Source organism: Erigeron canadensis, chromosome 6 (genome assembly GCF_010389155.1).
Source record: "Erigeron canadensis isolate Cc75 chromosome 6, C_canadensis_v1, whole genome shotgun sequence".
NCBI lineage: Eukaryota > Viridiplantae > Streptophyta > Magnoliopsida > Asterales > Asteraceae > Erigeron > Erigeron canadensis.
The window spans coordinates 20364889-20383163 of record NC_057766.1 but is presented as its reverse complement, the minus strand read 5'-3'; the positions used below and the strand labels follow the sequence as shown (position 1 = coordinate 20383163).

Below are 18275 nucleotides of genomic sequence, written 5' to 3'. Positions count from 1 at the left end.
TTTTTTTTATCATATATATCCTTGTTAACCTTTACTAGCACGTATCTGCACAATGCGGTGATGGGGCGACTGTTGGTAGCGGAGACAAAGTTGAGTGGTTTAAATTATTGATGTAAAAGTAATTGATGTAAATAGTTTATGAAGATATTTGAAAATAAATGATCAATAGTATAATTTAATTATTAATATTAAGAGGTAGTATGAATACAAATATTTTAAGGCTGTTATGTGTAAATATTACACAAATTTCAAAAATGACCATAAATAAAGAAATTTTTTTTCTTAATATATTATAGGAAGTCACATATTTTTACCTACTTAAATTACAAAAATTTTGTCCATTTTAAACACTCAAATTCATTAAACATATCCATTTTGTGAATCCTAATAGCATAGTGGTATAAGGGAATCCTTTCAACGAAGGCTATGATTCATGGACACTTAAGTTTGAATACTAAAAGGCAAGATTTTTTTTTAAAATTTTTCTTTTAATAACGGCATTATATACAACTCTACTCCTAAATTATTACATGTACGCATGAAAACTATGACTTTCAAAAAACTCCTATTAATCAACTCTCACAAATGTGAGAAGTGGACTCGAACCCAGATGGATCTTCTAAAGGTCAAAGACCTTACCAAGTGGCCACTAACCCCATTGGCATGGTTTTTTTCTATTATTTGTTGTGTCTTCGGGCGTACTAATAAGCGGTTTTCTTCCTATTAGGTATAAAGTGAGTAAGCTCTTTAGTCTGTATCTGATTAAAACTACATAATCTTAACATCCTTTTGTGACATTCTGAGTGTAGAAAAAAAAAATGAAAAACCTCAAAAACCATACTAATTTAACGACTTTTGTGCTCTCGGAATTTTTTTTTTTTTTTTTTGATAATTATCAAGGTTTTTTAAATGACCTTTGTGCTCTCGTTATTTCCACCAGATGACCAGAACTTGTTTATTAAAGCTCAATCTTCTATGTTCAAATAACTTATCGACCAATCACAGCTCTCGATTTCTTAAAGTTGATTTTTTTTTCAATTTTGACTTTAATTTACACTTTTTTGTTTTCCATCATAAATTTACACTTTTTACCCAATAGTTTTAATATAATAAATAAATAATAATAGCTTATATATATCCAATAAAATAATAGCTAATATTTATCCAATAAAATAATAGCTAATATATATCCAATAATATGTTTTATCATATATATAAAACTAGATTATTTTCCCGCGTTAAACGCGAGACAAACATACCTTTTTTATATTTACCAATAAACTATTGTAGTCATTATTTAATGACACGTGTCACTGTCTTAAAACGACAAATGTCCTTTTAGTTTAATAATAAATAAAGAAAAGTTAAACCGGCATCTACATTGTTAGTATTTGACAATAAATATAATTATTATAAGTTACAATGTTTCCTTATTATTATCCATATCTATATGAGATACATTTAAAAAATCTTTAATAATAATAATAATTAATATTAACTAAAAGATCAATCTACGTATACATTAGCATCTAATAATATTACATTCGTATTATTATTAGTATTATTATTACTTTTTTTTACTATTATCATTTATTAATAAACTATAACATGATTACGATGTTCTTAAAACGACGTGGCTTAAACTTTGATTGACACATGTTACTTTAATATTAACTAAAAGTTACAGTTTATAGATACAAAACACATTTTAAACTTATTTGATCGATCGTTCTCTCATTAATAAAATTGTTTAATTTTCTTTCTCACTTCTTCAACTCCTATTACTTATAATAAGTAAACATGAAGACTTTAAAATTTTGAGTTTATGATCCGATATCACAAGGCTATTTCCCGTCATCTAATATGCTTACAAGTTCCGATTTTGATGTAATTGTAAAAATTTAAGGTAAATTCAAAACCTAAACTAAACATATATTATATCTATCATTATGTTTATTATAACTTAGTTTCGATCATCAGTTTATTTTTAACCACGTACAAATTATTTCATACTCACGAATCATGTATGATGCATTTTCGAATTTTTTTATGATACAATATATATAACTACCGTACATCGTACGGGTATTAAGACTAGTATCTTAAATAAATAAGACATGTTGAATTATAACGAATTATTATTAAAAAAAATGTTTTGCATCGAAAATGATTAATAGAATAGGTATGTTATGTCTCTGTATAATGATGGTGTACGTGAAGTTAAATATAGATACTATCTACGAAAAATGATATAATTATTCATGTAAAACATAATCAATTTATATGACTTTCAACAAATATGATTATATAAGGTCAAACTTAAAAAAGTCAAACTTTGAAAATTTAATACATGACACCTGTAATAAGACGGGAGAAATATAAATTAATTATAAATTATAAGTTAGAAAATCTTAATCTTATCTTAATATTTTAATATATAAAATACATGAGAACCCAATCATTTATTCATTATACAATAAATATTAAAAACAATTTAATATATGCGGTGTTCTATACCTAAACATAGGTATATGACTGTCACACATTCACATTTCATTATTAATCATTATACAACTAAAAAGCAATTACATCTACAAATAACTGTTATAAAAGAGAAATAAAATATATATTGTTTCATGAATTACATTATCTTATTCGATTTTATTTACATTTAAATTACCAGTTTGTTTTTTTCTTATATATTTTTAAATTTTAACTTTATAAGATTTTTTGTTTGCAATAAATTAACAATTTATTTTATTTATAATTTTCATTAGTTTACGACGTATTGGGTTGATTTAGGTCGTTCAAAGTAATTGTGAAATCAGGTGAATTTAAAGGTGACTGAAACTTTTTAATATATATAATTGTTCAGCTATGTTTTTTGGTTATAAAATTCCATCAACGTTAAGATAAGAAGTGTTAAAAAGATGAATGTAAAATAATACTCCATACATGTTATCGTATACATTAACGTACTGTTTCATGAGATAACTCTCAATTAAAAATGGGTATGCTATGTAAGTTAATACATAATGGAAATTTAAGTTATAGAATTTAATTAAATATTACTTGTTTTTAAATATTTTTTCTATTGTGGTCTATTTGAGTTATTACAAATCATGCTCCACGTGGATATAGATATCATCCCAAATATAGTTCTAAAGTTACATATTATACACGTACATCATAATCATAAGAAGGGTATATATAAGAGTCGAATAATCTATATCTATTTATTATTATTGTTATGTTATTATTTATGGTATAATGATTTAAGAACGGTATATTTTGACAAACCGTATCAAGTATAAGTATTATTATTGTCATTGATTAAAGATGAATAATTAAATTCGATCTAATGGTTATAAATCAAAGATGGAATCCATCCAAAGGTTCCTATTTGTTTATAATGGAATTTAGGACTTTGTTATATATATATTGGTAGATTAATTATATAAAAATAAATTAAATTTATTGTAAATATATTAAGATTTTAGTAGTAACTAGATATTAGACCCGTGTCCAACACTGGACACGGAATTTACGATATTATCAATATTAGATCTTCATACATTTAAGTCATAGAAGCTTATAATTTTGAAAAAATACGGTTTTAACTATTATATTTTGCAAGTTGTAGTACAATAATCATAGGTTCGTCATTGTCATTATTAGCCTAGACATATTGATAGAATTGTTTGTTGTAGTCATTCCACAAGGCACATGGTATATATAATAATTTCTCCATTATAGAATATTTTGAAACCAGATGTACTCATAATGTGATATTATTATGAAAGATAATTAAGAATAAAAAAATAAACATATTTGTGATCTTGTACTTGACATTTAGGTATATGTATTTAATCATGATGCACGTCCATAACACGTATAGGTTTATTTTCAACCACTTTGTTCTATGATAATATGATAACAATTAGGATTGTTTTTATAATCCTTGATAACAATTAGGACTCTTGATTTGAGTGACAACTATAATTTTAAACATTAAAATGCAAAACTAATATACAAAAAAGGAGAAAATTATGTACCTTTTTGATTGGGAGATAGAATGAATCTTGAATGAAGTTTATATGATTTGGATTTAGGATTCAAGTTATCCTCTGTTGTAAATCGTGTTTGATTCTATGATCATCCCATATCCTGTGATTCCTATTGTGTTTAGGACAATGATGTTGTATATCGTTATCTGTTATTATGTTTGGGATATGTATCTAAAGTTAATATTGTATTTATATCTAATAGAGTATTAAACTAAATATTAATATTTATAATTATAATTATAATTATAAAAATCTAATCTAATATTTGTTAATAAGTCATTAGGTTTTGAAATAATTTTTTGTAGAAAATATTTCATATGTTAAAAAAAAGTTTTATTTAATTAAATGATTGTAAATTTTAAAAAATTCTCTCAATTGAGGACTAAAAATAAATATAAATTAAGTATTCAGGGCTAAAAAGTGTAAATTATTGATGGAAAACAAAAAAGTGTAAATAATGAGACTTTTTCTACAAATTAATATAAATATAAATATTAATATAATAATATATTTAGATAATGATTATTAAGATTTTTAATTTGTAGTTTATCTAAATGATGACATCATCAAAAGTCAATTTAATGAAATTGAACGATGTGATTGGTTAATAAGTCATTAGTTCAACTGTCTTATAGTATACGAGAGCAAGTACCCGCGCGTTGCGGCGGTGAGATGATGGGGGTGATAGGTCATAGAGTGTGATTGTCAAATGCCTTAGCCGTACGGGCTCCGCCCTCAGATTTAAAAATTCGTCGAAAGTATATCGAATGACATCTCTAATGAAAGAGCATGAAATTTTAAGAACACCCATATAATTTTTATAATTTATTGATGTATGGTTTTTAAGATAAAAGATTTTGAATAAATTGGAGGAATAAATGATTTATGGAGGAGAGGGAAAATAAATGATTGGTTGAGATTTGAGGAGAGAGAAAGGGTGTTAGGTAAATATAGAATTAAAATATGGGCATTTTGGGAAAGTGAATGTTGAAACTTAAAATGTAAACAGGGGATATCTGCTTTATAATATAGTGTAGATATTAAGATTGTATAATTTTAATTTTAATCTTAATCTTAATATATACTATAAGACAGTTGAACTAATGATTTATTAACCAATCAAATCGATCAATTGTATCAAATTGACTCTCGCTTATGTCATCATTTAGATTAACTATAGATTAGAAATCCTAATAATCATTATCCAAATATATTATATTGGTATTTATATTAATTTGTAGAAAAAGTCTCATTAATTTACACTTTTTTTGTTTTCCATAAATAATTTACACTTTTTAACCCTAAATACTTAAATTATATTTATTTTTAGCCATCAATTTGAGATGTTTTTTTTAAACTTTTTAAAAACGTTACAAAAAGTATTTTTATTTAATTTTTTAAAGTTACAATTACCACTCAAATCAAAAGTCCTAATTGTTATCAAACAATATGAAAACAATCATAATTGTTATCTAATTATCATTGGACAGTGGTTGACAATAAACATATTCATGTTATGGGCCGTATCATGATCAAACATGTATACTTGAGTGTCAAATACGGGATCACAATTATGTTTATATTTTAATTAATAATAATCTTTCATAATAATATCACATTATGAGTACAATTAGTTTCAAAAAATTATATAATAGAGAAATTATTGTAGCATGTGTCATGTGGAATGACTATTACAAATATCTCATCAATGTGTATCAGCTAATAATGACTGTGACGAACATGTGGTTATTGTACTACAAATTGCAAAGTATATCACTTAGAACCGTATATCTTTCACATTATAAGTTTTTATGAATTAAATGTATGAAGATCTAATATTAATAATATCGTAAACTCCGTATCCAGTGTCGGACACGGATCTAAAATCTAGTTTACAAACTATTATGATGTCTGCAAGATTAATATATTTTGAAATCTGTATCTAAATTTATGATGAGCTCCGACTATTGATCTGCTTGGAAGTTTATGGAAACCTTGGGTTTTGGGACTAATTTCACACTCTAAGACTTGGTCTTTGTTTCTTATAGTTATACTGTAGTTTTCATACTTATCTAAGAGTCATTTTTCAATTTCTTTTTTTGTTTGTGGTGAAACTTTCGGCCTTGAAATACACAAGGTTGAAGCTTTGTTATTTGTCAAATTTATGTTTGATAGCAATACCATCATCATAGGTGTGTATGTTTGATACAACCATCTTCACGATCACGTACTGCCACCATCCCCCTTTGTGCCACTGATAACGGATTCTTCGATAATATATTCGGGTTAATTGGGTTAGGGTTGTCTAATTCAAGTTTTAGATAACCCAAATAAGATCATGAGTATGAGACATGTATATGAAACTAGCATTTTACCCGCGCAATGCGACGACGATGAGGTAGCGTCAGTGTCGTGGTGGCGGCGGTGTGGTGGTAACGGTGGTGGTTGGTAGTGGTGGCGTGACGGGTGGTAGTGGTGTGGTTATTATTGCAGATATAATTAATTTAAAATGGGTGGTGTAGTTATTTTAGGAGTTGATGAGTCTATGTTGTAAATTATTTCATTAAGGGTATTATAGGTACGTATTTTATGTAGAGATTTTTTTATCAATAAAGAAAAAGAGTTAATTAATTCATTAAGGGTATAATTGTCATTTCGCATAAGAACATTTTTATGAGAGAGTGTTGAAAAGTGTTAGGAGAGTTTGTTAATGTATACTATATTATAAAAATTAAAAAAATAAAATTTTTTTTAGAAGTTACATGAAGGGAATTATCTAAAATGTCCTTAATAATTAAATTACATTATTATTCATTTATATTTTAAAATATCTTTATTAATCTAGCTATACATCAATTAATTTTAGATCAAATATCTCTACCGGTCGACGTCGTCTCTATCATCAACAGTCGTTCCCACCACTACACCGTCGCCACTTTAACCACCGACGTATTGCGCTGGTACTGTGTTAGTTATATAACAAAATAATTTAAACTTCAAAAACACTGAAAATGATACCACGTATAAAGTTTAGGCTCATAAAGAGCTTGGCAGGCTTACGCTCTCATGGTGAGGACATCACTTGGTTAGCACCGTTAAACGCATCGTCGCTCAGTCCGTTAGTCATTCAATGCTCAGACATAGACCAACAATTATCTTTTGGAAAATGCTTTTATTGGTGATATCTATACAGAGCATATAACTCTTCCTGATATATTGTTTTGAAAGATAAAAATAATGAAATATGCCTTTTTTAAAAAATAATGACAAGGTGTGAGTATAGAGAAAATAAATTTAAAGATATGAGTGTAACTCTGAGGATGTAGATGGGAAACGTGGCCATAATTAAGACCAATTTTGTACGGTATAATACTGTACGCCCAGTTTAATAATACATACATACAACTACTTACAAGCTGATCAGTTATGATTAACGGCTTGTACATAGTTGAAGCTTGAAAATGAAGCCAAGGGTTAGAGTTTTTATTAAAACCTTTCTTACATTGAAAAATGAAACGTAATATACAGATTATCTAATTTTGGCTAGCTATATATCAGAGTGTGTTTTAAGTCAAAAAGATATGTTTACACGAATCTTTTAAAAGGGTTTTGTTAGTAACAGTTCTTAGGGTTGTCAGTAAAAACTAATTGGGTGCATTAAAACTTGTATATTGCTGTTAGAAAAAATCAGGGGACGGTTTTTAATATATAATGTACAAATTTTTAAGCATGTAATATGTTGTTAGTGACAGCCCTTAGGGCTGTCATTATCATTTTCCCTTTTAAAATACATATGTTTTTGATACTTTCTATTTTAAAAATGATATTGAGAAATTGGCAAACCATTTGGATTGAAAACGCAACATTATTAGCTAAGCTTATAATGAGAAAAATAAAAAATGTAATGTACGAAGATTTTAATCTATTATAATATTATTTTATTTATTTTATTATTATTAATTTTTAAAATAGCGAAAGAACGTACCACGGGTATCCGGACTGAATACCATGGGCCTAACCGATCCCCTCCCCCCGCCCGCCCCACCCGGTAAATTCAACTCATTCCGCCGAGAAAACTTGGTCAGCCACAACGCTCGAAATGAGATTCGAACTTGTGACCCTCGCTCCAACTTTCGGGTGTCCTACCACTGCGTTAGCAAGTGAAGGACTATTATAATATTATTAGTATTAGGCTATTAGCATGTAATTAATTACAATTTAGTTTAATACTATTAGCATATAATTAATTAAGAATACAATATAGTATTTAATAAATATCATGTGTTAGTTATTTTAGATACTGATCGTCCAAAATCTTTAAATTATTTAATTTAATTTAAGACTTTCCCTAAAATATGGATTTTTAGATACGGATTATTATTTATATCGTAAATCATTTAAGTGTATATTTTTAGAATAAAGTTTTATGAAATCCAAATTTTTAGTTGTAATTATTCTTATATTAGTTTATGATAAAATTAAAGCAGAAATGTATTTTTAAATAATAACAATTATTTAAGTTGTAATTATTATTTGAAAATGGTACTATTAAAATTGAAGTTAGTAATAATTGGAAAAATATGAAACCATCATCTACAACTGACATTACAAATTTTGTTTTTAATTACAGACAAGTATTGACAAAACGGTAAATTGATACTATCAACTGTACTTACCGTGACCACACATGCACTAGTTAAATAGCTTTTTACTAATTTCAGTGCATATTTTTTAAATAATAATAATGTCATTTAGTAACACCTTTTAAATATTTTCGAGTGATAACAATGTTAAAATACACATGAACATAAGTTAACTTGGAGTCAAAAGATTTTTAGTCTAAATGATTTTTTAATTGATTTAATTAATTAACGTACATTATATGTGTGTACATTATTATGCAATGTTTTCGTTTTTTTTGTTTTTTTTTTTTTAAAGTTTTTAAAAATGCTAATTTGGATCTTTTTAAATACAACCATTTCAAAATACTATTTTGTTAAATACTAATATCATGACAGTTGTATGTGAGCATGCAATTTGTATTGCTGATTTTTATAATTTTAAAAATTTGAGGAAAATCATTAAATAAATAGATAAATAATAATATTTATTCATAGGTGCTTGGCTGTTTGGTGACCTAGTCTTGAGATCCCGAACCTATTTTAACTGACGTAGGTGTTAGACATCTCCAATGAGGCAATGGTTAAGGTACAAATTAAACGGGTCTGTTATATAGAAATATATTTTGAACTATTTTTCACAGTTTGATTAGCTTTCTTGCTACATGTAATCAAATTTTACTGAACCGTACGTAATTTGATTAAAAAAATCGGTTATTTTAAAATGAAAAGATATAAGTATTAAGAGTCTAAGGAAAAAGTTAATCCACAAAATCATTTATTTACTCATGTGAGGTGGTAAAAACTTTAGATCGACTCTTATAGGAGAATGACTAAAGCCTATACCTTGGCAATGATATTATTATTTAGTGTATTTAAAAAGGGTAATTGTAGTTTATATTTGCTGAAAAAAAAATTATTTATTTGTGAAGAAAATTAGATTTTTTTAAAAATCATTTTCACATTTTACAGTAGTAAACATTAATTACGTACATAAAAATTTATACTTTATTGTTGGGATCTTTAAGTTTTTTAGTTTAATTAAAATAAAAAACCATTTTTATGCGTATAATAATGCGTTAGTGACAGAATTATGATCATCAAAATTCCTGTCTTAATATGATTTTAATCATAAGCTATAATGGTATTATTTCGTGAGCTTATTAGGCAATATTTTGTGAGCTTATTCAGTTAATAAGCTAGGTTTAATGCATAATAAACTTGAAACATTGAATTAGAGTTTAAGACATGTTTGAAACTAGTAAAAATTACAATGTGGTTACATAGATGATAGATCGTGTCAAGTACAAATAAAATCATTAATCTAACACGTGTATTATTTTTTTTTTCTTCACATTTTAACGTTTTTATGAAGATTATTAAGCTATTTATTAGATGCACATATTGTTTTCTTAACTAAAATACTATTGAAGTATACTTTAAACTCGTGACTTTCTGTGCATCAGATATAAAGCTTATTCATGAAAAATCCATGTACAAGTTCATCCTTGCTATATATTTGTTTTTATGGGGGTAACAAATATGCTGCTAGCAGCATACTTCTATCATTTTCAAGGGTGGAGGAGATTTATATTTACACACATGAAAAACAAGGGGGGAGTTTGTGAGGGGAAAATTTAGAAACAGTAAGGGGGGAGTTTGTGAGGAAAAAATTTAGAAGCAGCATGCTCCTAGCTGGATTCTTGTTTTTCCTTTCTTTTTATATATATTAAAAAAACCCATAATAACAACACTACTTCATTAGTATTTTTAGAATTATAACATCCATTAGTAACTCCGTTATGTGTTTGTTTTGGAGCTTATAATTACTTCATGATAAACAACCATCACCAAATAGAATAATGACTGAAAAAATACATTTTCTCCCAAAAAATTTCAGGTTTAAGTTCTAGTCTAGGTATAATGAATACAGATATTGAATTTCCATCTATGTTAATGTAAGTGAGTTTTTCCATTCAGATCCTACGTGATAAGGATTTCTCATTAAAAGATATAAATTGGGCATTTATTATGCGATGGGGCTTTCTAACACGAATCCGCACCGGTTAAGAAAAGTATGTCAGGCCTCCCGTTATTCGTACACAATTCAAATTTTTCCAAAAACAAAAAGTTTTAGCTAATAACAAACAAGTTTGGCCATTGGGGTGATAGCTTAGTGGCTAGGGAGTTTTCCACTTTGTGGTTTCTTCCTAGGGGGTCATGGGTTCAAATCCTACCACATGTAAATGTGGCGAGGAGCCTTAGCAATGTTATACCCATCTACACATGGGAGAGCAAACCCTTTAGGGCATTACCAAGATTCGAGCCCGACGTGGGCTCATCAAAGCTGGGGGTGTGATGTGTCATATTTTATACCATTTCCCACGTGATTTTAGAACCAATTATTCGTTATTTTTATAGTTTTATATCTAACTTTCGATGCTTTGAAGGTGTGTTAAGTGTTTTCAGTTTGGAAATTGATTAGACGAATGAATTGGTTGAGTGTGATGATATATGGAAGAAATGGGAGGAAGATTCGGTTGAAATCGAGCGAAAGATGAAAGAAATGAATCCTGGAGTTTGTAACTCCCGTTACTAGAGTAATGGCCATTACAAAGGAAAAATCATGAAAGTCCTGTAACTGGCAGTTATGTCACAAACGGCCGTTAGAATTTAACTAGCGTGTAACGGCTGATAGCCCAATAACGCCCGTTAGTCCTCTAGTACGAATGTAACGGCCAGTTACTATACTAACGGCCGTTACACGCTGACTTTGTATAAAAGGTCAGTTAGGGTTTTGCATTGGGACGAATCTTTGGCAATTTTTTTTATTAGTTTTCTCATAGTTTTTAGCCTTTTGGAGCAAACAAGTTGTTAGGGTTTTACATCTTTTCAGCTTTGGATTGTAATCATCATTGCTACCGGATTATCTTCAATCACTTGGTATAATATGATTTCTTCTCTATTCGTTTGTTCTTGTGTTTATAATATGAGTAGCTAAATCCTTAACACCCGCTTGGGTAGTAAGCATGTCATAGGGTCGAATTAATATTGCTTGTAAGTGTTGGACAAGGTTTATATGTTTATTCGAAGATCCACATTTATTTGGATTTAAATATTGTTTTCAACTTTTATATTAATTGATTGATAATTGTAATTAGAAGTTCAGGAGAAATCTATGTCATTGTCAATTGATTTATGAAATGGTTAATCGGTCTATAATTAACTTAAAATCGTTGGAGTTCAGGAGAAATCAACAATAAGGATTTCAAACAATTAAATTCATTTTGAGTGTGTAAACGCTTATGATAGAGGGATCTGATTAGGCAGTTCGGGAGAAAGCTTTCAAAAGATTAAATCATAAAATCAACTCAGGTATTTAATGCTTAACTGTTTGGAGTAGAAATTAAGTGCGGGAGCAATGATTATGTTTTGAGCAGTTAAAGTTTCAAGTATAACGGAAGTTCATCTTGTCTACCTTTTCAGTCGTTCAACAAATGCAAGTAATATTTAGACCCGATGATTGGCATGTGAGCTGATCCAAGTAGGTGTTCCTTTTAAATCTTTGCTAAGATTCACAACCAAATATTCTCTTGCGATTAATCCTACGGGATTACTGACTTTTCTTACTAACTTTTGCAACGCGACAATTCGGTCACAAAACCCCTCTTTAAATCTGAATCACTTTACTGTAACATTTGCTTAATAAGTCCTTGTGTTCGATCTCGGTTTACCAAGTCAACTATATTGCATACGAACGGGTACACTGCCCGCAAGTGTGTAGTAGTCAGTAGCTAGGTATTTCGTGTTTATAAATTTAAAACTAGAAAATACACATCAGGGTGTTAGTCATTTATTCGCTATGCCCTTAGAAAAAACAAGCTTCCGATGATTTGCTTTTCAAAATAAATTTAAAAAAAAAATGGAAACGATTTTCAAATCAAATGCAACCCCGGATGTGAACATATACTTGGAAGAAGACTACTTATAGTTTCTTTTCAAGTTGTAAGACACTAATATATATGATTATGTTAATTTTCATAGGCTTAGGTCAAAGGGTGTCCTATCCATTGGTAACCGATTGATAAGGATTCGACCAATAACATATTGACACGTGGCTTGCCATAACCATATCTAAACCATACAAAAAACAAGGTGTCCTTATCAAGTTCACACCAAAACCGGCTACCGATATCTAGCCGTACTTATCTTCATACAAGGACACCCTTCGATTAATAGCTTGTACTACCACTTGTATGCCCCCCCATATATATATATATATATATATATATATATATATTTCATGTCAAAGCAGGGTATGAGAACGTTAAATGTAGACAGTTTTATCTTTATTCAAAGTAAAATTGCTGTTTTTATAAGGATCTCTGATTAAACAAGGAAGGAAATCAAACAGTAACCAAGTCTCTTTCGTTTCTCTATTATGGAATAGAGATATCATATCTATATCTTTTTTATCTTCTACTCTGTCTTTGATAGAAATTAGGCATTGTTATTGTTAGCAAACTCCAATCAAAATCTTCATACAAGGACACCCTTCGATTAATAGCTCATACTAACACTTGTATGTCACATATATAAGATACGTTGTTGTTGGAAGTCTTTTTCGTTTCTACAACACAACAATGGTACCCAATTCCTATCAAAGTGGAGTATGAGAACGTAAAATATAGGCAGTTTTGTTTTTACCAAATTTAAAAAGACTACTTTCATAAGGATTTCTGTAATTTTGAGTTTTTTTTTTTCTCTATCATGGAATAGAGATATCACTATATCTATAATTTTTTCCTCTTCTACTTTGTCTTTGATTGAAATTAGGCATGTTGTTGTCAGTAAAATCCAATCAAAATTCTTTAAGACGGCAAATGGCCAAATATGCCACTTGTTCTGAAGTTATCTCATTGTACCTTTTGAGTTTTGACCTTCAAAATAAGTCTATATTCCACGTGCCTCCTCTCTCTCTTATTTCTCTCACACGCACCACACCTTAACTAAGTGGTGGCTTTTATATAAAGAGGCCAACTTTTGTGATTAGACATTTGAGTTTGAGGACAAACATATCAACTTTCTATTTCTACTTGCTCTGATTCAAAAAGTGCAACCAAACAAAAGAAAAAAGTATTCTTAAATCACTGCACACTTAAAAATTTCCCAATTGCAACCCTACAATTTGGACATTCAAGCCACCTTTGTCATACACACTCACACATCAATATCTTTCTTTATCTCTACAGGACTACAGGTAACTCAATTTCCAACATCTGTAATTATTCTTTATGTATATATATAACACTTTGGATAAAATTTGTCAAAAAAGTCTTGATTTTTTCTTTATACTACAAATGGGCTTATGCTGAATTTGCTTATATTCCTTGAAATGTTTGATCTAATCTCCCCATTTAATGTGCATGCTGGCATTCATAGAATGCAGCTTTTAGTTTCGTTTTTTTCTATGATTATGATCATGATGAAGGCACCATTAAGCCCATTTGCTGTTTTATCAAATTACTTTATTTTGGTTGTAAATCTTTATACCAATTGTGATACAGATTTTGTATCAGTCTAAGTGTTGTCACAGCTCATTAACAAATCATTATAAAAATGGGATATGAAATAGTATCATTTTATGATAATGGCTGTTTTTTTATTAACAAAATCTTGATAATCAATATTTCAGGAAAACTAAGTCTCATAGGCTGTTCAAATTATAACTTGGACTTGCATGGGGCTATCATATTCATGCCCCTTCACCGCGATTACAGAATTAGAAAACGCTTCACGGGCCATAAGTTTAGAGGATAATGAATCAATTGCTTCCAATTCAGCCGAAGAAACAGAGCTAGATTACACGAAAATGAAGGAAATGTGCACCGGATTTGCAAAATTTGACAATGTGATGGATGAATTCACACAATCGTCTATTTTTGATTTAGGGAGCCCGGAACATGAAGCAGCCATTAAGTTACAAAAAGTGTATAAGAGTTTTCGAACCAGAAGAAAGCTAGCAGACTGTGCAGTACAAATAGAGCAAAGCTTGTATGTCATTTCTACCCTTTCTTCATTCATTTTGGTTCTTTTTCAAGTAATTAGAAGTTTTCTCTAATATGTTATTGTATAAATTTTATAGGTGGAAGCTTCTAGATTTTGCAGAACTAAAAAGAAGTTCTATTTCATTTTTCAATGTCGACAAGCAAGAGACCGCCTTTTCGCGCTGGTCTAGAGCAAGAACACGGGCTGCCAAGGTTGGAAAAGGTTTATCAAAGAACAGTAAAGCCCAAAAGCTTGCTTTGCAACATTGGCTCGAGGCGGTAAGTGAACCAAGTTCTAACATATAATCCAAGTCATTTTATTTCTCACTTCCTATCTATATCTTATAAAGTACTAAGTTGTAACTTATATATCGAACAGATTGATCCAAGACATCGTTATGGGCACAATCTTCATTTCTATTATGGAAAGTGGCTGTTGTCTCAAAGCAAAGAACCTTTCTTTTATTGGTAAGAACATGTGGCAAGCTTTAAGAATCTCTATATTAATGCTTAGATAGTTCATTAATCTGATGTGTATTTAAAATTGCAGGTTGGATATCGGAGAAGGGAAAGAAATAAATCTTGTTGATAAATGCCCGCGATCAAAGCTTCAACAACAATGTATCAAATACCTTGGCCCAGTATGTCTCTATGGACCCGTTATCTATTTATTTTATAAATTTTCGACACAAAAGAAAAATACTTACCACGATTCTTAATATTTTTTTATAGATAGAAAGAAAGGCATATGAAGTTGTGATGAAAGATGGAAAGCTATTATACAAACAAACAGGGGAATTCCTTGATACAACAGGAGAACCGAAGGGTTCTAAATGGATATTTGTGCTCAGTACGTCGAAGGTTTTGTATGTTGGGATAAAGAAGAAAGGGTCATTTCAACATTCAAGTTTTCTAGCTGGTGGAGCGACATTGGCTGCTGGGAGAGTCGTTGCCGAGAAAGGAACACTAAAGGTATATTTCTACTTAATGGGTACTGATCTGTACACCACCATTGTTAACTTATGTTAATTTGAAGCAAAGGTTCAACTTACTAAAATGCATCATGATTTGTGTTATTTCCATCAGGCAATCTGGCCTCATAGCGGGCATTATCGTCCTACACAAGAAAATTTCCAAGATTTCATTTCATTTCTCAAGGAAAATGATGTGGATATGACTTATGTTAAGGTAATCACAAGAGTCAATTCAAGAAAACCTTCATAATTCATGTTGCTTCATTTGATTCTTATAATTCTTTCTGTTATTTTCAGATGGATTCAGATGAAGATAAAGAACATATAAGCAATCACATAAGAACTCACTCATCAGAAGAAGAAACGACCGAAAAAGAGCCTCTCAAGAATAATGATGATCATTTGGGCTTTCAATTTGATGGTCTTTTCAAGAACTTAAGTAATCTTGAAATACCAAAATGCGATGATCCTCAAACAAACATTAACACCAAAAACCAAAAACCCGAATCATGTTGCAAAGACTTAACCAGTGAGACAATCTTGGATGGTTATGAACCAGCAGAAGACTCATTTGATCCACTGCAAAATGACACTCCTTCATTAAATGGGCTCTCAGATAATGAAGATGAACCAAGTATTGATGAGACTGTTTCTCAAAAGACTAATTCACAAAAAGATACAAATTCTTTTCAACTAGGAGACCAATTATCTTGTAAATGGAGCACCGGCGCTGGACCTCGAATCAGTTGTTTAAGAGACTATCCAACAGAGCTACAATCACATGCATTAGAACAAGCCAATTTGTCACCAAGAAGTGCCCCAACCAGCCTTAGGTTTACAAACACAGAATTCTGTACAAGCCCTTTATCTTATGAAAACAGAAGTTTGCTACGAAGATATAACCGGCCTTATAGAACACAATCAACTCCATCACGTATTGGATCGTTGAAACTAGAATGCACAGATTTTCATGAACAGTAGTCAGTGAATATTATCTGAGTTACTAATTTTTGTGATTAATATTTCTTAATTCTTTTATTTTAGTGTTAGGCATTCTTTGGAAGTTTAATTGTTCAGTCAAGTATACAACATTAGCTGATTTTCTTCTTCTTTGTACATATTACAGAAGGAAAAGAAAATTTTACATTTACTTGAATTCATTATTCTTTTGTAGAAATCTTTCTATCTTTATAATATGTCTTTTTTGATTAGCATTTGAAAAGAAAGACTAAGCTATGAGAAAGATAATGTTTGATTTGGTTAAAATGCAGAAAGTTATATATATAAAACCCAAAGTTTATATATATATAATATATCATATAATGATTATTAATTAAGTGATATTATAATCCTAAAAGACTAAGATAAAAGTGATTGAAACCCAAGACAAAGGGCAAAACTTTCTTGCGGTAGAAGATTTGAATTTAATCATTCAAATTAGATTAGTTTTCGAGAGGCTTAGGTTTCATTCAGACATGCGTGGTTCGAGTTCTGCATACTGCCCAATTGGATGTCACTGTGATGTCTCGAATACTAGCTAACTAATTACTAAATATTAACCCGTTATTAAATAAATATATAAAAAATTAATTTTTTTTTAACGAACAACGAATAATTCTCGATTAACCCTAAAGCAACAACAACGAAAAGACCAAACCATACCTTTATCCTTTGTATTTGCTTAATTATTGAATAAAAAAAAGTTATTAAAGTGGTTAGATGGAAAAAAAAATACAGTAACTACATTAAGAAAATATGCTTTGATTAACCCAACTCTTAGGTTTAGTAATTAGCTTAAAATCAAAGGCTTGGCATATTTTCATAATGTGAAGTGAATAATAATTGTGTACTTTCATGGTACTACAAGACATATACATATAATTGAAGAGAAGTCAAAAGGCATGTCAAAAAATAACCCACAAAAGTCCTTGAAAAACCAAATATTCATGCCCCAAAGTTTTGGTCCATCAATATAATATTAAACACTTGTACTTGTTCTGAAAGTACACCTTTCCATTGATCAATGGAACATGCAAACTACATGTGATTGAGATGCACTATCATCATTTTTAATTATTTCCCAAAGATTTACACCAGTTTCAAACTTCATTTTTTCCACATATGCATTAAAAATCATGTATGTATCGAAAAAGTGACGTGTCATCCAAGCAATAGTCGAGCGGTAGAAGCGTTTGTCTCTTGTAAATTAGTTTAGATTCATTTTTTGATATTGATACCTAAACCTTTATGAACTTGAAATTTCGATTATATTAAGTCCTTTTTCTAATTTTTATTTTAACAACAAGTTAATAGTTAGTATTCGAGATATCACAATGATATCTGATAGAGCAGTATGTGGAGTTCAAACCACACATGCTTGGAATGAAATTCAAGACTCTCGAAAACCCCCGTTAATAATCCATTTCTACAAATATAGAAAGTGAGATTCGAACCCTAGTTCATCATTTTTTGATTTTTTTTTTCAATTTCATGATCCTATGATTAGATTGATTTTTAAACTATTGAATTATATTGATTTATCATTGTCTTTTAAGCATGATTATGATA

At 29.4% G+C, this 18275-nt stretch overlaps 1 protein-coding gene across 1 annotated transcript; it reads left to right on the top strand.

The window, feature by feature from the left end:
* Nucleotides 1–14369: 14369 nt before the first annotated feature.
* On the top strand, nucleotides 14370–16799 carry LOC122605725 (IQ domain-containing protein IQM2-like). Its single transcript, XM_043778684.1, has 7 exons — nucleotides 14370–14740; nucleotides 14832–15012; nucleotides 15113–15201; nucleotides 15284–15374; nucleotides 15466–15705; nucleotides 15820–15921; nucleotides 16005–16799. Exons 1-7 carry the CDS (start codon nucleotides 14427–14429, stop codon nucleotides 16686–16688), a joined length of 1701 nt encoding a protein of 566 aa, XP_043634619.1. The 5' UTR covers nucleotides 14370–14426; the 3' UTR covers nucleotides 16689–16799.
* Nucleotides 16800–18275: the final 1476 nt, after the last annotated feature.

Coding starts and splice junctions, on each gene's coding strand:
- LOC122605725 (XM_043778684.1), top strand. CDS start 14,427: ATGGGGCTATCATATTCATGCCCCTTCACCGCGATTACAGAATTAGAA. Junction 14,741..14,831: donor GTACAAATAGAGCAAAGCTT/GTATGTCATTTC, acceptor TAAATTTTATAG/GTGGAAGCTTCTAGATTTTG. Junction 15,706..15,819: donor CCGAGAAAGGAACACTAAAG/GTATATTTCTAC, acceptor TATTTCCATCAG/GCAATCTGGCCTCATAGCGG.